Raw genomic sequence first — 22,188 nt, 5'->3', positions numbered from 1 at the left:
AGACGCTTTTTATTGCAAAAATTTTTTTTTTGCGTTACCACATTTTGAGAGCTATAGTTTTTCCATATTTTAGTCAACAGTCATGTGAGGTCTTGTTGTTTGCGGGACGAGTTGACGTTTTTATTGGTAACATTTTCGGGCACGTGACAATTTTTGATTGCTTTTTATTCCGATTTTTGTGAGGCAGAATGACCAAAAACCATCTATTCATGAATTTCTTTTGGGGGAGGAGTCTATACCATTCCACGTTTGGTAAAATGGATAAAGCAGTTTTATTCTTCGGGTCAGTACGATTACAGTGATACCGCATTTACATCATTTTTGTATGTTTTGGCGCTTTTATACGATAAAAACTACTTTATAGAAAAAATAATTATTTTTGCATCACTTTATTCCGAGGACTATAACTTTTTTATTTTTTTGCTGATGATGCTGTTTGGCGGCTCGTTTATTGCGGGACAAGATGACGTTTTCAGCGGTACCATGGTTATTTATTTGTCTTTTTGATCGCGTGTTATTCCACTTTTTGTTTGGCGGTATGATAATAAAGCGTTGTTTTTTGCCTGTTTTTTTTTTTTACCGCGTTCACTGAAGGGTTTAATTAGTGGGACAGTTTTATAGGTGGGATCTTCACGGACGTGGGGATACTAAATGTGTACTTTTATTGTTTTTTTTTTATTTAAAGAAATGTATTTATAGGAACAATAGTTTTTTTTTGGGGGGGATTTTTTTACACTATTAGGCTACGTTATTAGCGTTTTACGTGTTTGCGTCGGGCGACGCAGCGGCGATGAATGCGTCATGCGCCCCTATATTTAACATGGGAGACGCATGGACATGCGTTGTGCGACGCATGCAGTTTTTTTGCCGCAAGCGTAGGGCGCAGAAAACGCAACAAGTTGCATTTTTCTTGCGTCCAAATTTCGGCAAAAAAGGACGCATGCGTCGCAAAACGCAGCATTTTTGCGTGCGTTTTGATTTGCGTTGTGCGTTGCCGACGCAGCAGCGCACAACGCAAATGTGAACGTAGCCTAACATTGCTCCGGGGGGGGGGGGGGGGCATCATGTTAGTGTAAGATCGCTGATCTGACACTTTGCTGTGCACGGTCAGATCAGTGATCTGACATGCACAGCTCCAGGCTTCACAGTGCCTTCTCTGAGCAGGCACTGTGAAGCCACCTCCCTCCCTGCAGGACACGGATGCCGCGGCCATCTTGGATCCGGGCCTGCTGCAGGGAGGAGAGGTAAAAGACCCTCGCAGCAACGCGATCACATCGCGTTGCTCCGGGGGTCTCAGGGAAGCCCGCAGGGAGCCCCCTCCCTGCGCGATGCTTCCCTGTACCGCCGGCACACTGCGATCATGTTTGATCGTGGTGTGCCGGGGGTTAATGTGTCGGGGGTGGTCCGTGACCGCTCCTGGCACCGGATGTCAGCTGTGATAGTCAGCTGACATCCGGCCGCGCTCCCCCCGAGAGCGCGGCCGATCGCTATGACGTACTATCCCATCGGTGGTCATACGGGCCCACCCCACCTCGACGGGATAGTACGTCATGTCAGAAAGGGGTTAAACAATCGGTGTTTAATATTATTTATTATAGCGCCATTTATTCCATGGCGCTTTACATGTGAGGAGGGGTATACATAATAAAAACAGGTACAATAATCTTGAACAATACAAGTCACAACTGGTACAGGAGGAGAGAGGACCCTGCCCGCGAGGGCTCACAATCTACAAGGGATGGGTGAGGAAACAGTAGGATAGAGCTGGTCATGCAGTGGTTTGGTTGATCGGTGGTTACTGCAGGTTGTAGGCTTGCCGGAAGAGGTAGGTCTTCAGGTTCTTTTTGAAAGTTTCGATGGTAGGTGAGTCTGATCTGTTGTGGTAGAGGGTTTCAGAGTATGGGGGATGCATGAGAGAAATCTTGTATGCGATTGTGGGAAGAGGAGATAAGAGGGGAGTAGAGAAGGGGATCTTGTGAGGATCGGAGGTTGTGTACAGGAAAGCACTGGGAGACGAGGTCACAGATGTATGGAGGAGACAGGTTCTGGATGGCTTTGTATGTCATGGTTAGGCTTTTGTACTGGAGTATCTGGGTAATGGGGAGCCAGTGAAGGGATTGACAGAGGGGAGAGGCAGGGGAATAGCGGGGGGACAGGTGGATTAGTCGGGCAGCCGAGTTTAGAATAGATTGGAGGGGTGTGAGAGTGTTAGAGGGGAGGCCACAGAGCAGGAGGTTACAGTAGTCAAGGCGGGAGATGATGAGGGCATGGACTAGGGTTTTTGCAGATACTTGGTTTAGGACTGTACGGATCCGTGAAATATATTTGAGTTGAAGGCGGCAGGAGGATAATATGTTGATTAACCATTGTGTGGGACGCAGTGGCTTGTTGACTTGCAAAACCAAGGAATAAAAACTATAGAAATTGATTAAATACTCAAACAATGCGAGTTAATTTCATTATTATTTATATAGCACCATTAAATCCATGGTGCTGTACATGAGAAAGGGGTTACATACAGTTATATCATTTACAGTACACAAATTTATGATGAGACTGGTATAGAGGGGAGAGGACCCTGTCCTTGCGGACTTACATTCTACGGGATACTGGGGAAGCGACAGAAGGTCGGGGATGCGGCAGCTCTGGTGGTGGTGAGGCGGCAGCTCGGGCGGTTGGTGAGGTGGCAGAATGGTTATTGCAGGCTGTAGGCTTTCCTGAAGAGATGGGTTTTCAGGTTCCATCTGAAGGATCCGAGGGTGGTAGATAATCGGATGTGTTGAGGCATGGAATTCCAGAGGATGGGGAATATTCGGGTGAAATCTTGGAGGCGGTTGTGTGAGGAATGAATAAGTGTGGAGAGTAGGAGGTTTTGGGAGGATCGAAGATTGCATGAGAGAAGATAGTATGAGGGAAGATAGTGGGAGATTAGTTCAGAGATATAGAGGGGACAGGTTGTGGATGGCTTTGTAGATCAGTGTTAGTAGTTTGAACTGGATTCGTTGGGGAATTGGCAGCCAGTGGAGGGATTGCGGAGGGGAGAAGCAGGGGAGTAGTGAGAGACCACACCTTCCTCTTGACCTCTGGATGAGGGCTTGAAGGAAATAGTTGTGAACTATAAAAAGGGGATATGCCACTGTAACAAGAGATCCAAAGAATTGGAGACTACAAAACCACACCCAGGAGCACTCTACAGAATAGTAGCCAGTGCATGATAGCTCCATCACGAGGGACACAGATTTCACATTCTATATGATGCCAGCTTAAGGGACCATGGCCCCAGCCGAAAGAATACAGATCTGCTCCAGTGATGATCACTCAACCCATGGATGTTTGGGAAAGCCAGGAATGGGACCCACCGGTCACCTGGCTCTATGGAGATGTTCGGTGAAGCCAGGTTGTGACCCTCTGGTCACCTGGCCTTGTACATCAATGGACTATCAGCTTCCAAAGCTTGTCTTTACTTCCTCTCTGTGCATGCCGCAGATGGGGATAGCTGGCCCTGGAAGCTCTAAAGTCACGGCTGCTCTGATGTGTCAGCAGTAGGTTGAGAATCTAAAATTTTTCACCCAGTATTTTGCTGGGGCTGCTCTATGTGTTATTTGCCTGTTTTGTGGTTCAATAAAGTAATGCCACACTGTTCTTCCCTCACCCTGTGTTGTCTGAGTAGTATTATGCCCACAGTTTTAGGAGTGGGTGTTCAGTGCGATGAGCCCTTGTCCATGCGGTTTCGGACTACAGCACCCACTGATCCCCTCCCTCCTCTCCAAACACATCCAATCCATACTCTCTTACATCTTTTGAACAAAGATGTCGCTTTAATCCCCATGCATCAAGTGCTATCTCATTCTTCTATACCCACCTAAACCACAGTACTTAGACGCCACCTTACCTACAACTCCCACTGGAAATCAGATATTGGCACCACTTTGGACTCAGATATGGTCCTCGACTACATGCAACCTACTAACTACTCTGATGCTGAAAAAATCTTAACAATGATGAGATGGTACTTGACTCCACATAGTGACCAAAGCTGTTCCTAACTTTCCTCGATGTTTTCAGGGATGTCAGTCTGAGGGCATATGGTGGTTTTGCCCCAAAGTGGGTAGACTCTGGATTAGAGTATACTTCCTTATCCTCTCAGTCACAGGCCATAATCTAAAGAAAAATTCCTGTGAGGTCTTGCTAAATAAGGATATGCCCAATATTTCTAAATATTTCCATTCTCTAAATTTCCTTTATTATCCTGGCTACTGAACAAAAGTCTCAACCTGGAGAAAATCAGGATTGGATCTTATGGAAGTGAAAAATAGGGTTTCATGGTATGTGATCAATGAAAAACTGTCAGCCATATTATCTGTCAAAGATGAATTTAATAAAATCTGGGCTCCTTGAGCAGACTACAGTAATCATACCCCCTTTTGCTCTATCTGCCGCTATGCATACAGGCTTTGACAGCCTCTGATTCTCTAACAAATGTTTCACTTTCCTACTAGGTGAGATCCTCTTACCTCTTGGGCACACTTCCCTTTCCCCCTACTCTCTAATTTCTCACCACACCTTTCTCTTGTATCATTTAACCCTTATAATCAAAAACCTGAACCTTTGTCATTTTTAAATGTTTTTTTCTGTATGTTTAAAGTTTTCAATAAACATTTACAGTGTATTTTTAAAAAAATTGCTAGACCCATGTGTGAACTCCCATGTTTAGCAAGTTAATTTTTTAATAAAACATTTCTCGCATTTAGTACACGAAAATGGCTTTTCCCCTGTGTGAATTTTCTGATGTGTAAAAAGAATTTATTTTGGATTAAAAGCCTTTCCCACATTAAGAACATGAAAATGACTTCTCTCCCATGTGAAGTGTCTGCTATGTAACAAATTTGGATTGGTTGTTAAAATATTTCCCACAATCTGAACACAAAAATGACTTTTCTCCCATGTTAATTTCTTGATCTGCAAAATCTGGATTTCTCACCAATCTTCTCACATTCTGAATTTGAAAAAGGTTTATCCTGTGTGAATTCTCTGATGTGTATCAAGCTTTGCTTTGCGGTTAAAACATTTCCCACAGTCTAAACATGAAAATGGTTCTTCCGTGATAATTCCCTGATCTCCAACAGCTGTGGATTTTTCACTAGGTATCTCACATTCTGAACTTGAGTACGGTTTATCCGTTGTGTGAATTCTCTGATGCAAAAAAAGATCTTCTTTCAAAATAAAACATTTCCCACATTCTGAACACAAAAATGGTTTTTGACATGTGTGAGTTCTCTGATGTTTAAAAAGTTTGGATTTACTCTTAAAACATTTCCCACAGTCTGAACATGTACATGACTTCTTCACTCTCTTTATTATCTGATGCATAACAAGATTTGATTCCTTCTTAAAACATTTCCCACAGTCTGAACATGAAAATGGCTTATGTCCAGTGTTAATTTCCTGATCTGTAACAAGCTTGGATTTCTTGCTAGGTTTCCCACATTCTGAATTAGAAAATGGTTTATCCCCTGTGTGAATTCTCTGATGTATATCAAGCTTTGTTTTATGGATAAAACATTTCCCACAGTCTGAACATGAAAACGGCTTCTCACCTGTGTGAATTCTCTGATGTTTATCACGTTTGGATTCCTTCTTAAAACATTTCCCACAGTCTGAACATGAAAATGGCTTCTCTCCAGTGTTAATCTCCTGATCTGTATCAAGTTTGGAGTCCTTGATGGGTTTCCCACATTCTGAACTTGAAAATGTTTTTTTCCTTGAGTGAATTCTCTGATGTATAGCAAGCTTTCTTTTCTGGATAAAACATTTCCCACAGTCTGAACATGAAAATGGCTTCGCTCCAGTGTTAATTTCCTGATCTGTATCAAATTTGGAGTTCTCGATGGGTTTCCCACATTCTGAACTTGAAAATGTTTTTTTCCTTGAGTGAATTCTCTGATGTATAGCAAGCTTTCTTTTCTGGATAAAACATTTCCCACAGTCTGAACATGAAAATGGCTTCTGACCTGTGTTATTTCCCTGATCTGTATCAAGTTTGGAGTTATCGATGGGATTCCCACATTCTGAACTTGAAAATGTTTTTTTCATTGCGTGAATTCTCTGATGTATATCAAGCTTTGTTTTCTGGATAAAACATTTCCCACATTCTGAACATGAAAACGTCTTCTCCCCTATGTGAACTCTCTGATGTTTATCAAGTTTTGATTCCTTCTTAAAACATTTCCCACAGTCTGAACATGAAAATGGCTTCTCTCCAGTGTTAATCTCCTGATCTGTATCAAGTTTGGAATTCTCGATGGGTTTCCCACATTCTGAACTTGAAAATGTTTTTTTCCTTGAGTGAATTCTCTTATGTATATCAAGCTTTGTTTTATGGATAAAACATTTCCCACATTCTGAACATGAAAATGGCTTCGCTCCAGTGTTAATTTCCTGTTCTGTATCAAGTTTGGAGTTCTCGATGGGTTTCCCACATTCTGAACTTGAAAATGTTTTTTTCATTGCGTGAATTCTCTGATGTATATCAAGCTTTGTTTTCTGGATAAAACATTTCCCACATTCTGAACATGAAAACGTCTTCTCCCCTATGTGAATTCTCTGATGTTTAGCACGTTTTGATTCCTTCTTAAAACATTTCCCACAGTCTGAACATGAAAATGGCTTCTCTCCAGTGTTAATCTCCTGTTCTGTATCAAGTTTGGAGTTCTCGATGGGTTTCCCACATTCTGAACTTGAAAATGTTTTTTTGCTTGAGTGAATTCTCTGATGTATATCAAGCTTTGTTTTCTGGATAAAACATTTCCCACATTCTGAACATGAAAACGTCTTCTCCCCTATGTGAATTCTCTGATGTTTATCACGTTTTGATTCCTTCTTAAAACATTTCCCACAGTCTGAACATGAAAATGGCTTCTGACCTGTGTTATTTCCCTGATCTGTATCAAGTTTGGAGTTCTGGATGGGTTTCCCACATTCAGAAGATGAAAATGTTTTTTTTCTTGAGTGAATTCTCTGATGTGCATCAAGCTTTGTTTTCTGGTTAAAACATTTCCCACATTCTGAACATGAAAAGGTCTTCTCTCCTATGTTAATTCCCTGATCTGTATCAAGTTTGCAGTTCTTGCTAGGTTTCACACATTCTGAAAGTGAAAATGGTTTATCTCTTGTGTGAGCTCTCTGATGTGCATCAAGCTTTGCTTTGCGGTTAAAACATTTCCCACATTCTGAACATGAAAATGGCTTCTCTCCCGTGTTAATTCCCTGGTCTGTAACAAGTTTGGATATCTCACTAGGTATCCCACATTCTGAACTTGAGAATGGTTTATCTATTGTGTGAATTATCTGATGTATAAAAAGTTGTGCTTTCTGAATAAAACATTTCCCACATTCTGAACATGAAAATGGCTTCTCTCCCGTGTTAATTCCCTGATCTGTAACAAGTTTGGATTTCTCACTAGGTATCCCACATTCTGAACTTGAGAATGGTTTATCTATTGTGTGAATTATCTGATGTATAAAAAGTTGTGCTTTCTGAGTAAAACATTTCCCACATTCTGAACATGAAAATGGCTTCTCTCCCGTGTTAATTCCCTGATCTCTAACAAATTTGGATTTCTTGCTAGGTTTCCCCCATTTTGAATTTGACAATGGTTTATCCCCTGTGTGAATTTTCTGATGTTTTACAAGTTTGGATTTTTTGTTATAATGTTTCCCACAGTCCGAACATGAAAATGACTTCTCTTGCACATTAATACCCTTATCTGAAACAAGTTTGGATTTCTCGCTTTGTTTCCCACATTCAGAACATGAAAAAGATATCATCCCTGTGTGGATACTCTGATGTGGAACAAGATTAGTTTTCCGATTAAAACACTTCCCACATTCTGAACATGAATATGGCTTTTCACTTGTGTGAATTCTCTGATGTCCAACTAAAACGGATTTCTCTTTAAAAGATTTATCAAATTCTGAATATGGATATGGTTTCTCCCTAATTTGAGTTATTTGGTGTTTAGCATCCCTTATGTGACTTTTGTTTTGCATATTGGTGTTTGCTGAAGCAGAGGCAAATGACAAATTTTCTCTGAGAGGTGCTTGAGGTATTTCTGGAATAATGGCATGTTCTTCACATGTATTTGTGTCGCCATGTTCATCTTTTCGAAAATCTGAAAATATCAGAATTCCCTCTGAGCTCCTCATACAGTTATCTGCCAAGAATAAAACAGAATTTATTATTTTTCATTATTAATAATCTTCTCTATAGGTTGATGTTTCATTGTGCAGTTCACCAAACATTTCCAGTTAGATGCTAAATTGAGACTCATAAAGCAAACTAAGTCAGTGTTATTAGGTGGTATCTGTCTCATATCCTCCCTGATAGCTACATGTGATCTTCAAAAGATTTTGCAGCTGTGCAAGAAATGGTCCTTTTAGTTTCTGGTTATTTTCTAGGTATCTTAGAGGGGTTATGTGGGACTTTGGTTAAAGGGAATCTGTCACCATTTTTTGTATATAAGCTGCGGTCACCGCCATTAGTGGCTTATCTACAGCATTCTATAATGCTGTAGATAAGCCCCCGATGTAACCTGAAAGAGAAGAAAAACAAGTTAGATTATACTCACCTGGGGGGGACGATCCGGTCCGATGGGCGGAACCGTACGGTTCCGGAGCCCCCCATCTTCATGCGATGACGTCCTCTTCCTTGCTTCCAGTCGAAGCTCCTACGCACACGTACTTTATCTGCCCTGTTGAGGGCAGTGCAAAGTACTGCAGTGCGCAGGCGCCGGGAAAGGTCCTAGAAGTCCAGCGCCTGTGCACTGCAGTACTGATGGCGGTGGCCGAAGCTTATATATGAAAAATGAGGTGACAGATTCCCTTTAATTTTCCCCATGGGACTAAGAACTTACAGGCAGGTAGTTGCTAACTTAATTTTTGGCAAAGATCTTTGCCAGTTCAGGCAGCTCTGTCGATGAGGCATCACTGCCGACACCATGCTTGGTCTTGAACAGTTAAGCAGTGGGGACTTGGCTAGCAAACAGCATGACGCCCGCAATTAAAACACTGACGACAAAGCAGAGTAGAAAAGAAGAAGCTGCTCTGTTGATGAGACATGAGAAGAATCACTGGGAGAATGTATTAATGGGCAGAACAGGCAACTACATACCTGCAAGATTTTAGCCCCATAAGCAAAATATATAAAACAGCTGGATAACCCCTTCAGAGACTACTGTTTGCAAAATATAGGTAAACACGTGACTAAGGGTCCATATACATAGAACTACTGCCAACTGGAAATCATTTACCATTAGGGGCAGCACGGTGGCGCAGTGGTTAGCACTGCAGCCTTGCAGCGCTGGAGTCATGGGTTCTAATCTGCGACCCATGCAAAGAGTTTGTATGTTCTCTCCGTGTTTGCGTGGGTTTCCTGCGGGTACTCCGGTTTCCTCCCACATTCCAAAGACATACTGATAGGGAATTTAGATTGTGAGCCCCATTGGGGACAGCGATGATAATGTGTGCAAACTGTAAAGCGCTGCGGAATATGTTAGCGCTATATAAAAATAAAGATTTATTTATTTACCATTGAAACATATGGTGTTCTGGGCCAGAATATTGGTTATAGATTGTAAGCTTGCGAGCAGGGCCCTCAATCCTCTTGGTATCTATTTTAAACTGTGATTTTTGTTATGCTGTAATGTCTATTGTCCGTACAAATCCCCTCTATAATTTGTAAAGCGCTGCGGAATATGTTGGCGCTATATAAATAAAATTATTATTATTATACAATAGAAGGCAGCCCTGTACTCATCTGCAATGCAAATCTAGTTCAGAATGAGCTAAAGGCAGCAGACTTTAAATATAACTAGCACAAATTTTGATGCAGCCATCTGAACCCAGCATTATCAAACTGAATGTCTCCGGCAAGACAATGTCTGAATTCATTTTTATGCAAATTGTCTCTTCAGAGAGGAAGAGGACTTCAACTCTAGTGCCACCTATACGAAGTAGCAGTCATTTTTGACCTTTTAATGGGCCTTGAAATAGGGCTTAAGATAAAAGCAAAAAATCCTAAGTCATATTTCAAGGCTCGCTAAAGAGTTGATAATGACTTGTAGGATTGCTACTTATAATAGGTGGCACTAGAGTTCAAGTCATCTTCCTCTCTGAAGATACAATTTGCATATTTAATTTCCAAGGGTGCATGCAAGGCGTTTAAGTCTCCTCTCCTCATCCTGGCTTGCCAGACCTTGCAGGTCACTCTCCACGAAGAGAAACCTTACTCCTTGAATCCCTTCATTTTTATGAAAATTTAGATAGTAATCCTTGTTGGAGTTAGGAACACACTAAAGGTACCGTCACACTTAGCGACGCTGCAGCGATACCGACAACGATCCGGATCGCTGCAGCGTCGCTGTTTGGTCGCTGGAGAGCTGTCACACAGACCGCTCTCCAGCGACCAACGATCCCGAGGTCCCCGGTAACCAGGGTAAACATCGGGTAACTAAGCGCAGGGCCGCGCTTAGTAACCCGATGTTTACCCTGGTTACCATCGTAAAAAAACAAACAGTACATACTTACATTCAGCTGTCTGTCCCTTGCCGTCTGTTTGCTGCACTGACTGCTGGCCGCAAAGTGAAAGCAGAGCACAGCCACAGCGGTGAGTCACCGCTGTGTGACTCACCGCTGTGCTGTGCTTTCACTTTCACTTTGCGGCCAGCAGTCAGTGCAGGAAATAGACGGCAAGGGACAGACAGCTGAATGTAAGTATGTACTGTTTGTTTTTTTACGATGGTAACCAGGGTAAACATTGGGTTACTAAGCGCGGCCCTGCGCTTAGTTACCCGATGTTTACCCTGGTTACCAGCGAAGACATCGCTGAATCGGTGTCACACACGCCGATTCAGCGATGTCTGCGGGGAGTCCAGCGACGAAATAAAGTTCTGGACTTTCTTCCCCGACCAGCGACAGCACAGCAGGGGCCTGATCGCTGCTGCCTGTCACACTGGACGATATCGCTAGCGAGGACGCTGCAACGTCACGGATCGCTAGCGATATCGTCTAGTGTGACGGTACCTTTAAAGGGAACCTGTCAGCAGAATTGTGCACAGTAACCTACAGTGTCAGGTTGGTGCCACTATACTGATTAAAATTATACCTTGAAGAGAGGGGGCGTGGCTAGCCGCAGAAGAAGCAGGACGCACATTCCCTGAGCTCCTCGTATTGCAGATATAATCTGCTTAATCTCTTTATCTAGAGACGCAATCTGCTCGTTTTAAAAGCTCCACACACCTGCCTGCAGGACCCGGCCACTTATTTAGACCATATTGGCCATATTTGTGAGAGCGGGCAAGAGGAACATCGGAGGCCTACTTGCAGACCTGAAGCCGGTGACGGCGTGTGGCTCCCTGGTGCCGACGTGAGGAGGAAGAGACCGCCGGGGGAAGATTGGCGCTTAGGCGCGCGTTCAGCAGCTTTCCTGCCCTCCCTATCCTCCATCGCTGCAGAGGCCCCCTGCTATACCCGCACCGGCTAGAAGGACGGCGCCTGGGACAGAGGCGATCAGCGGCAAACACCGTCGGAAGTGGGGTCCCTCAGGTAACCCCTTGGTGAGGGGCACACGCACTTGCGGCATCCTCGGTGGAGTGGTCCCTGCGGCACCTGGCTGTGAGGCGCCGGAAGCCGGCGAAGTGGTGCCAGACAGATCCGGAGTGCTGAAGTCAGGTGCTCCCCTGACCTGGAGCCCGGACTGCACATTCAGAGGCGACCCGCAGAGAGGACACACCGGCAGCTGCGGCCTGCGGACCTCGGGCTTGCCTCACGGAGCAGGCCTAGAACAACCACAGGGGGCAGTCAGCTGGTGTCTCGTCCCTGGGAGGCCCGACAGGCGGCACGAGGTGAACACTTACAGAGAGAGCGCTGCGGGCACTCTGAAATCCCTGCTGGGGAAACCCTGAAGACTGCACCTCACTAAAGAGGGAGGAAAAGAAGGTAGGACTGTTATATGCGGGTTAAGGGAGCCCCTAGGGCACCCACCATTGCACCGTCAGCGCTGATTGTTTTCCCGCCAGTGAGAGGGTGGACGCCATCTTGGGGACGGGGCTCCTCATAGAGAAGCACCATTTCAGGGCAGGAATACCCAAGACACCCGGCACCCCTGCATATTGCTTTGCCTGTCATCCTTGCTGCAGAAGCGGTGCAGACACCCTACCATTACCCTTTACTGGGCTATCATTGTGCCTTATCTACTTTATTATCAGAAAAAGAACTTCAGCTCACCACATAACAAGCTTACAATTTATAAGTCCAGACCTCTGGCGACACCTAGTGCTGGAATTGTGCATAACATCTAGAGGCTCCCTTTTTCTGGACCTGGACATTGTATATGCCCCACTAACTTCAAGATCATAACTAATGCACCTCGGAGGGGGCTTGCTGATGGAGGGCTTTGTCTGAAGCGGTGACCGCTGCACCCCCATGCTCCCCTGAACACTACCATGGACAATTAATAGCAGCAGACATTTATGGGTAAAACTAGGAAGACTTCTGGGCAATCCGCAAGCTTACACAAGGAACCTCATATAGAGGACATGGAACGTTTCTTAAACCAGCCACCTCAAACAAGGAACACCAGATCAGCAATGTCGCAAACACCGCACAAAAATAGTTCCTCCCCAAAGGAGCCACAGACCTCACAGATCTCTCCTAAAAAAACAACAGACAACAGTGGGGGAGATGGAGACATGCCGGAGGACATGAATATAGCTGAACTGAGTAAATACATTAAAGCTCTTCCAACTAAAACGGATCTGGAAAGTTTTGCGTGCAGGCTTGAGTACAAAAAAGAGATACATAATTTACAGACAGAATTTACATCGCGCATAGAAGATGTAGAAAAGACGCAAGAGGATATCTCACAGGAACTTCAGGCACACAGAGAAATTTTAATGGACCACACCATGAAACTGGAGGAAATGTCATCTGGCCTTGAGGATCTGGAGAATCGCAAAAGGCGCAACAATATCCGTATACGTGGCCTACCAGAATCTGTCAGTCCTCAGGACCTAGACCGTACAGTTCAGAGAGTATTTCTGGACATTCTCGGCGACCATGGAGACAACACCATCGAGTTCGACAGGATTCATAGATCACTTGGTCCTAAACCCACGTCTGAGGCGCGCCCTAGAGATGTCATCTGCAGGGTGCATTATTTCAGAATTAAGGAGGCCATCATGATGGCATCTAGGAAAAAGGGACCGCTCCAGTTTGAAGGTCATCCAATCTTACTCCTATCAGACTTATCCAGGCGCACTCTATTCCTGCGCAAAGCTCTGAAGCCCTTGCTGGAAGCTCTCAAGGAAAGAGATATCCCCTACAGGTGGGGGTTCCCATTTCAATTAACAGCATTCAAAGGTGGCAAAAGCGCATACTTCCGCCGGATTGGGGACTTGGCTAACTTTCTAGGAACATTTGAACTCCCACTAATAGATCTCCCAGATTGGCCTCTGGCTCCGACACTTCCAGATGCTCCTCCAAGGTGGCTCAAGGTTCCACGTTCCAAGAATCGTCATGCCAACGAAGGCTCCTCAGATCCCCCATGAAGCTTTTCCCTCTTCATTTGTTCCATTTTCTTCTTAGTTTCAACCAGTTTCTATTCATTGTTGTAATATGCTCAGATACTCTGCTGCAGCTGTGTGGTCCCCATGAACACTTATTGTTAGTAGGCCGAGTCTCCTGGCGGGACGGTTTGTCCCACAGCGGGCTCGCCTTGGAGGTTTGATCCTATTCTTTGAGCACCTGGGCGTGTGGTGTCTTGCCTGTCATCGGTGAATTTATCCCCCCCCCCCTCCCCTTTTTTTTTTTTTTTCTTCTCCGTGTTCTCTGATGGCATGCGGGACATCTCGCTGGTGCAAGGACAATTATCCTGTTTAACTAGACGTTACATGTTTGCAAATTCTCGTTTATGGGACTTACCAAGTTCGTGGGGGTTGGGGGGATCGGTATCTCCCTTGGCTTCCCTTATCCACTTAAGGTGCTCGGGTGAAGGGAGGGGAGGAGACTTCTCCTTCTCCATTCTTTTGCCCTAAATATACAGATGCATAATCTGACCTGGTGCGTCAATCCTAACGCACCTTCTTTTATGTTTTCCATGCTCTATTATTTCTTCTTTACCCCGCCTTTTTCCCTTCCCTCCTACTGTCTCTTCCCTACTACCCCTGGCTGTCGCGTGTTCTGGCGGATGGGGCACATGGTACTGCGGAATGGCATAAAGGTATTTGATAATGGATGAAATTAAATTTTGCTCCTTCAACGTTAAGGGGCTAAATATACCTGAAAAAAGACGGCGGGTCCTGCTTGATAGCCACAAACAGAGGGTCTCTGTGCTACTGCTCCAAGAGACACATTTCAAATCTGGTGTGGTGCCACATTGTACCACAAAAAATTACCCTAAATGGTATCATAGCCCAAATCCATTTTCAAAATCAAAAGGTGTCTCAATAGCCTTTCACTAATGCTTTGTGCCTGAGATCTTAGACTCACAAACTGACAAAAACGGCAGATATATCTTCCTACTCATCACATGGGCAGCACATAAACTTGTAATTGCTAACGTATATTTCCCAAACCAAGGGCAACAGAAGTTTGGAGCCGACTGCAAGAGACGTCTCGAGGAGTTTGCTGGTTCCTCTCCTGTGATACTTGGGGGCGACTTTAATATTCCTATGAACCCTGCGGTGGATGTCTCTTCGGGTAAGTCTTCATATCCTACATCTTCTATTAAAAAAATAAGATCCCAGCTGCGCAGCTTGAGACTGGTAGATGTCTGGAGGGTTCTTAATCCAACAACTAAGGACTATAGCTTCTTTTCAAAAATACACAACACTTACAGTAGAATAGATTATTTCTTCATAACACATAAGTTGCTTGATATGCAGGTAAAGGCGGACGTGGGGTCGATAGTGTGGTCAGATCACGCTCCTATTTACCTAACAATCTCACTTCATTCTGCCTCGAGACCAGGTTTCTCCTGGCGTCTGAATGAAAATCTGCTACAGGATCCCACATGTAAATCTAAGATTGATCAAACAATCACAGATTTCCTGACTGACCATGAGGAAGACACCACGTCCCCTACTATAAAATGGGAAGCCTTGAAAAGTATAATAAGAGGCGTCCTCATCTCCCATGGCGCGAGGTTAAAAAAAGAAAGAGCGGCGGAAATACTTAGCTTAACAGATCAGATCCACCAATTAGAAAACAAACATAAACGAGACCTTGAGGCCAGCACATTTGCTAGGCTCTCCTCAGCCAGACAAAAATTGTTATCTATAATAGACCAAAAATCTAAATGCCTCAGAGAAAGACTCAAGAGCCGCTTTTACCAGCTAGGCAATAAAAGTGGTAGACTCTTGGCCAGAGCACTTAATCAACGTAATCCCAATACCTACATTCCTTTTATTAAAAACAAAGAGGGGAAGAAAGTGTTTAATACCAGAGATATTCTTTCCAACTTCAGTGAATATTACAAATCTCTATACAACATAACGGGACACTATAAAGAGGCTCCACTACATTTTCTTCGTAATAAAATCAAATCATATTTACAGGAACATAAACTACCCACTCTGCCTGAAGGTGATCTACTTGATCTTGAAAAAGAATTCTCAGTGGAGGAGGTGTCCGAAACCATTAGCGCTTTGAAACAGGGCAAGAGCCCGGACCCTGATGGGTTCTCGGCAGGCTTCTACAAGTCGTTCAACACATTGCTTAGTCCAATACTTCTGAAGGCCTGTAATTTTGTCTCTCTTGGGGGCTCGTTCCCTACACAGGCATTCATCGCTCACATAACAGTTCTCCCTAAGCCTGGCAAGGACCCTTCTACGTGCGATAATTACCGCCCGATCTCTTTAATAAATCTGGATATTAAAATATATGCAACAATGTTGGCCAATAGACTATGCCCCCTTTTACCAAAACTAATAAACCAGGACCAGGTGGGCTTTGTTCCAGGGCGAGAGGCGAGGGACAACACAATCCGAACTATCTCTCTAATTGACAGAGCGGGCAGAGAGCGGGATATGTCAATAGATGCTGAAAAGGCCTTCGACCGGGTCCATTGGGAATTTATTTCCCAGACTCTAGAGGAAATTGGCCTAAAAGAAAACATGCTGCGTAGGATCTCCGCCCTGTATTCTTCTCCTAGTGCTCAGGTCAAGGTAAACGGCTCATTATCGGAAATGTTCCCGATCAGAAATGGTACAAGGCAGGGGTGCCCTCTCTCTCCCCTCTTATATATCCTAACAATGGAGCATTTAGCCGTGGCCCTGAGAAATAACCCATCAATTAATGGTATAAAATTACGTTCTGAAGAACATAAGCTGGCACTCTTTGCAGATGACATTCTCCTATATATTACGTCCCCCTCTACGAGCCTACCAAACATTATTTCGGAGCTACATAAATTTGGTCACCTAAGTAACTTCAAAATGAATTCCCATAAATCCGAAATCCTAAACACATCACTCCAACTCCCCTTGGTGGATCAATTAAGGAGGGCTTTCCCATTTAAATGGAGCTTTGATTCCCTTACTTATTTAGGTATCAAAATTACAAACAAAACGTCTAAACTGTTTGAAACCAACCTTGCGCCAATCCTACAGAAAACAAACTCAGACTTGGAGAAGTGGCACAGGCTAAAATTGTCCTGGCTGGGTAGGATCAATGCAGTGAAGATGGACCTCCTGCCTCGCCTCTTATATTTTTTTCAAACAATTCCCCTATACCTACCAGCTTCCTTCTTTTCCCGCCTCAAACAAATAATTACTCGTTTTATTTGGTCTCATAATCGAGCACGTATTTCATATACAACATTGAGTAGATCTAAATCGACAGGTGGACTGGGTCTCCCGGACCTCGCGATTTATAGTTATGCATCAATGGGAACTTGTATCCTAGACCTTTATCACAGTAAAAACAACAAAAAGTGGGTTAACTTAGAAAATGATCTTAATGGACGAGACTCCCAAATTGTACTTTGGAAAGGAGGCAAAGGGCTAGGGCCGGACACCTACATACCCTTCCTTACGAGAAACTTGTTGCTTCTTATCAAAAACCGAAATAAAGACTTTCAGATCACAACCCTCCCGGGCCCCTTAATTCCAATTTACGATAATTCTGCTTTTCCGGCAGGGTTGAATAGAGAGACATTTCTAAATAAAAGAAAAGATTCAAAACCCATCATCCACGACTATTTAAATGAAACTGGGATGAAGTCCCTTAGGGAACTATTCCCAGAGGAGGAATCATACTCTGTTGACTGGTTCTTCTATGAACAACTAAAAAGTTACATCCACTCAATCTCTAAACAAGCCAACATCAACAGGCCGCTAACTCCCTTTGAGAAGCTTTGCATATCAGCAAATCCCCCAGATCATACTGTCTCGCTGCTTTATAAAATCTTCCAAGAGGGAAGGGCTCCGCTGCAGGGTTGGCCATTGTTTTTCTCAAAATGGGAGGGCGACCTAGGAAGACCCTTGTCATCTGAAGATAGGGAAAAAATTCTTCTCTTTTCTTCCAGATCGTCATTATGCGCAGTATCACAGGAGAGGAGCTATAAGATTCTAGCAAGATGGTATAGATGCCCCTCCATGGTGCATGCGGTATTCCCCACGACTCCTGACGTCTGTTGGAGATGTTTAACCCCTTAATGACCGCCAATACGTCTTTTAACTGACCTGAGATATAAGAGAATAGCCTCCCCATACAGATGACAATCCAGCATCTGTCGGTTGTACACTATAGCTGACAACTTGCTGTACCAGCCACGATCAGTATTTGCACCATCTAAATCTGTTTAACCCTTTAGATGCTGCTGTCAATAGTGACTACATCATTATAAATGGTTAACAGAGTGTGGGGGCTTCTTCTTTGTCACAACTGGTGCCCTCAGATCATGATTGTGTGGTCCTGATGTTTGCCATGGCAATTCATGACCAAACAGCGGCCTTAGAGTCTGCCGGGTGTAGTAATCTGTTTAGAAGTTAGCAACATTTAGGTGGTAAAAATACACATTTTCATTTCTGTCATACCACTTTGCATTAATTCCTGTAATGCACCTGAAGGGTTAATAATCTACCTGACAGCAGTTTTCAATATGTCAGGGGGTGCTGTTTTTAAAATGGTATCATGTTTGTGGGTTTCCCAATATATGGGACCCCTAAAGTCACTTAAAACATGGATAAGTCCCTAAAAAAATTAATTTTGTAAATTTCTTTGAAAAAATGAAAAATTGCTGCTACATTTTTAAACCTCCTAAAATGCTAACAAAATAAAATAACATTTTACAAATGGTGCTGATGTAAAGCAGACATGTGGGAAATGTTATTTATTAATGGTTTGCTGTTGTATGACTATGTGGATTAAAGGGATAATCATTCAAATTTAGAAAATTGCTAATTTTTTAACATTTTTCTCAAATTTTTGATATTTTTTATAAATAAACACAAAAAATGTTGAACAAAATTTACCATTATCATAAAGTATAATGTGTCACGAAAAAACAATCTCAAAATCACTGGGATTTGTTGAAGCGTTGCAGAGTTATTACCACATAAAGTGACACTGGTCAGATTTCAAAAATTTGGCTCGGTCACTAAGGGGTTAAAGGAAATAGGCTCCTACATGCATATCTGGTGGGACTGCCCCCCCATAAGGGATTTGTGGCTGGCCGTCTTTAAACTTCATAATAAGCTGTCTATCACACAGATCCAACCTTTAGCAGGTCTAGCTTTGCTGTCTCTATGCGACTTGTCAATATCTAGGTTCAAGAGGGGCATCCTCAGACACTTTCTTACCGCAGTCAGAAATCTGATCCCTAGGTTTTGGAAACAAGAAAAATTTCCTTCCAGTACAGATTTTGTGGCAGAACTTAATGACATCTATAGAATGGAGCAGTTGATAAATCAGTCACCAGGTAGCGCAGAGAAAACTTACAACATATGGGCCCCTTGGATCGCTTTTAGGGAAACTCCTGAACTAGATCTCTGGGTTTCCAGAACCCGACGCACTTTATAGCCTAGTCTCGTATGCTTCCGGGCCGTTCCTCGGCGTGCGTCCTGTCCGCTGGGATGCGGGGGCAGCCACACTCCTTCCCTGAATTCCCCACACTCTCATCCATCCTTCTTTTCTTCTTCCCACCCTCTTTTCTTTCCCCTTCCTTACTTTCTATGTTTGTCCTCCTCATAACTAGTTCGATTATACATATTGTATTTTGAATATCCACAAAGAAATCTAACAATTGGTACCATCTATCCCGGCTGTTTTTTATTGTTATCAGCTCATGATTTCGGGATAGCCAGGAGCATTGCTGATCAGAAAAGTTAAATCATAAGACATAAATGCTGTAACTATGCTCCTCTTGTTCGACTTAAAATTACTGCCTATCATTGCACAGATTTACCAGTTTGTAACGTTTGCCTTTGTTTTTTTATTGCTGTGACCAATAAAAATGATTTATACAAAAAAATTATACCTTGAAATCCATCTTGTGGTTGCTCTTTAACCCCTTTCTGCCATTGGACGGAATACAACCCCTGGCAAAAATTATGGAATCACCGTCCTTGGAGGATGTTCATTCGGTTATTTAATTTTGTAGAAAAAAAGCAGATCACAGACATGGCACAAAACTAAAGTAATTTCAAAAGACAACCTTCTTGCTTTAATAAACACTAAAAGAAATCAAGAACAAAAAATGTTGTAGTCAGTAAGGGTTACTTTTTTAGAACAAGCAGAGGGAAAAAATTATGGACTCACTCAATTATGTGGGGGAAAAAAATATGGAATCATGAAAAACAAACAAAAAAACACTCAAACACATCACTAGTATTTTGTTGCACCACCTATGGCTTTTATTACAGTTTGCAGTCTCTAAGGCACGGACTTAATGAGTGTCAAACAGAACTCTTCATCAATCTGGCTCCAACTTTTTCTGATTGCTGTTGCCAGATCAACTTTGCAGGTTGGAGCCTGGTCATGAACCATTTTCTTCAACTTCCACCAAAGATTTTCAATTGGATTGAGATCCGGACTATTTACAGGCCATGACATTGACCTTATGTGTCTATTTTCAAAGAATGTTTGCACAGTTTTTGCTCTATGGCAGGATGCATTATCATCTTGAAAAATGATTTCATCATCCCCCAACATCCTTTCAATTGATGGGATAAGAAAAGTGTCCAAAATATCAACATAACTTGTGCATTTATTGAAGATGTAATGACAGCCATCTCCCCAGTGCCTTTACCAGACACGCAGCCCCATATCATAAATGACTGTGGAAATTTGCATATTCTTTTCAGGCAGTCATCTATATAAATCTCATTGGAACTGCACCAAACAAAAGTTCTAGCATCATCATCTTGCCCAATGCAGATTCGCGATTCATCACTGAATATCACTTTTATCTAGTAATCCACAGTCCACAATTGCTTTTCCTTAGCCCATTGTAACCTTGCTTCTGTTTAGGTGTTAATGATGGCTTTCGTTTAGCTTTTCTGAATGTAAATCCCATTTTCTTTAGGCTTTCCTGTTTTGGAAACATATTGCTTTAAGTTTCCGGTCCTGTCACTTTGATGTCTTCCTTGGTCTACCAGTATATTTGCCTTCAACAACCTTCCCATGTTGTTTGTATTTGGTCCAGATTTGAGACACAGCTGACTGTGAACAACCAACATCTTTTGCAACATTGTGTGATGATTTTCCCTCTTTTAAGAGTTTGATAATCCTCTCCTTTGTTTCAATTGACATCTCTCATGCTGGAGCCATGATTCAGGTCAGTCCACTTGGTGCAACAGCTCTTCAAGGTGTGATCACTCCTTTTTAGATGCAGAATAATAAGCAGATCTAATTTGATACAGGTGTTAGTTTTGGGAATTGAAATTTAGAGGGTGATTCCATAATTTTTCCCCACATAATTGAGTGAGTCAATAATTCTTTCCCATCTGCTTGTTCTAAAAAAATAACCATTACTGACTACAACATTTTTTGTACATGATTTATTTTAGTGTTTATTAAAGCCAGAAAGTTGCCATTTGAAATGACTGTGGTTTTGTGCCAGGCAGTGATATGCTTTTTTTCTACAAAATTAAATAACTGAATGAACATCCTCAAAGGCCAGTGATTCCATAATTTTTGCCAGGGGTTGTAGTACGTTATAGACGTGGGAAGGAAGGGAGCGAAAACGCAAAACTGAAAAAAGTTCTGGAGGTTAAAGTGGTAATCTTTATATTCAATTTTTAGTTAATGATATGTTCGTGCCTCGTGGAGGGCCTTGGGGGTTCTTTATGTGGTGCTCTGCTTAGGTATTTATAATGCAGACTGCCATCAGGTCACTGATCCCTCAGTGACATGCCCTCTTGTTTACGTAATGAATAACTCTACATACTGAAGACAAAAAAAAAACAAAAAAAAAAACCTTCACCTGCCTGGCACTTTAACTCCCTAAACACTGCGATTGCAGCATTTAACAGGCATGCAGAGCGAGGTAGCCCCCTCTGCCTTCCCAGTTACCAGGCTACAGCAAGTCCCCCAGATCATGTACAGAACAGTCTGCTAGTGGGACAAAAAGGCAAAATAAATATATATATATACACATACATATGTATATACTAGATGGTGGCCCGATTTTAACGCATCGGTATTCTAGAATATGCATGTCCACGTAGTATATTGCACAGCCCACGTAGTGTATTGCCCAGCCACGTAGTATATTGCCCAGTCACGTAGTATATTGCCCAGCTACGTAGCATATTGCCCAGCCACGTAGTATATTGCCCAGCTACGTAGTATATTGCCCAGCTACGTAGCATATTGCCCAGCTACGTAGTATGTTGCCCAGTCAAGTAGTATGTTGCCCAGTCACGTAGTATATTGCCCAGTAGCGTAGTATATTGACCAGCTACGTAGTATATTGCCCAGCGACGTAGTATATTGCACAGCGACGTAGTTTACAGCACAGACACGTAGTATACAGAACAGCCACGTAGTATACTGCCCAGTCCCATAGTATATTGGCCAGTCACGTAGTATTTTGCCCAGCCATGTAGTATATTGCCCAGCCACGTATGAAACAGGTTAAAAAAGAGTTAAAATAAAAAATAAACATATACTCACCTTCCGAGGGAGCCC

General features: G+C 43.0%; 1 protein-coding gene across 1 annotated transcript in view; it reads right to left on the bottom strand.

The window, feature by feature from the left end:
• Nucleotides 1-4,697: 4,697 nt before the first annotated feature.
• Nucleotides 4,698-22,188, bottom strand: part of LOC138664149 (zinc finger protein 585A-like) — a 122,878-nt gene continuing 105,387 nt past the window's right edge. Inside the window, exon 7 of the mRNA XM_069750591.1 lies at nucleotides 4,698-8,213. Within this exon, the coding sequence (XP_069606692.1) occupies nucleotides 5,014-8,213 (3,200 nt within the window). The 3' untranslated portion in view covers nucleotides 4,698-5,013. The remainder of the gene's footprint in view (nucleotides 8,214-22,188) is intronic.

The sequence above is a fragment of the Ranitomeya imitator genome, chromosome 2 (assembly GCF_032444005.1).
Source record: "Ranitomeya imitator isolate aRanImi1 chromosome 2, aRanImi1.pri, whole genome shotgun sequence".
NCBI lineage: Eukaryota > Metazoa > Chordata > Amphibia > Anura > Dendrobatidae > Ranitomeya > Ranitomeya imitator.
The sequence above is the reverse complement of the archived record's forward strand: the minus strand, read 5'-3'. Positions and strand labels throughout refer to the sequence as shown.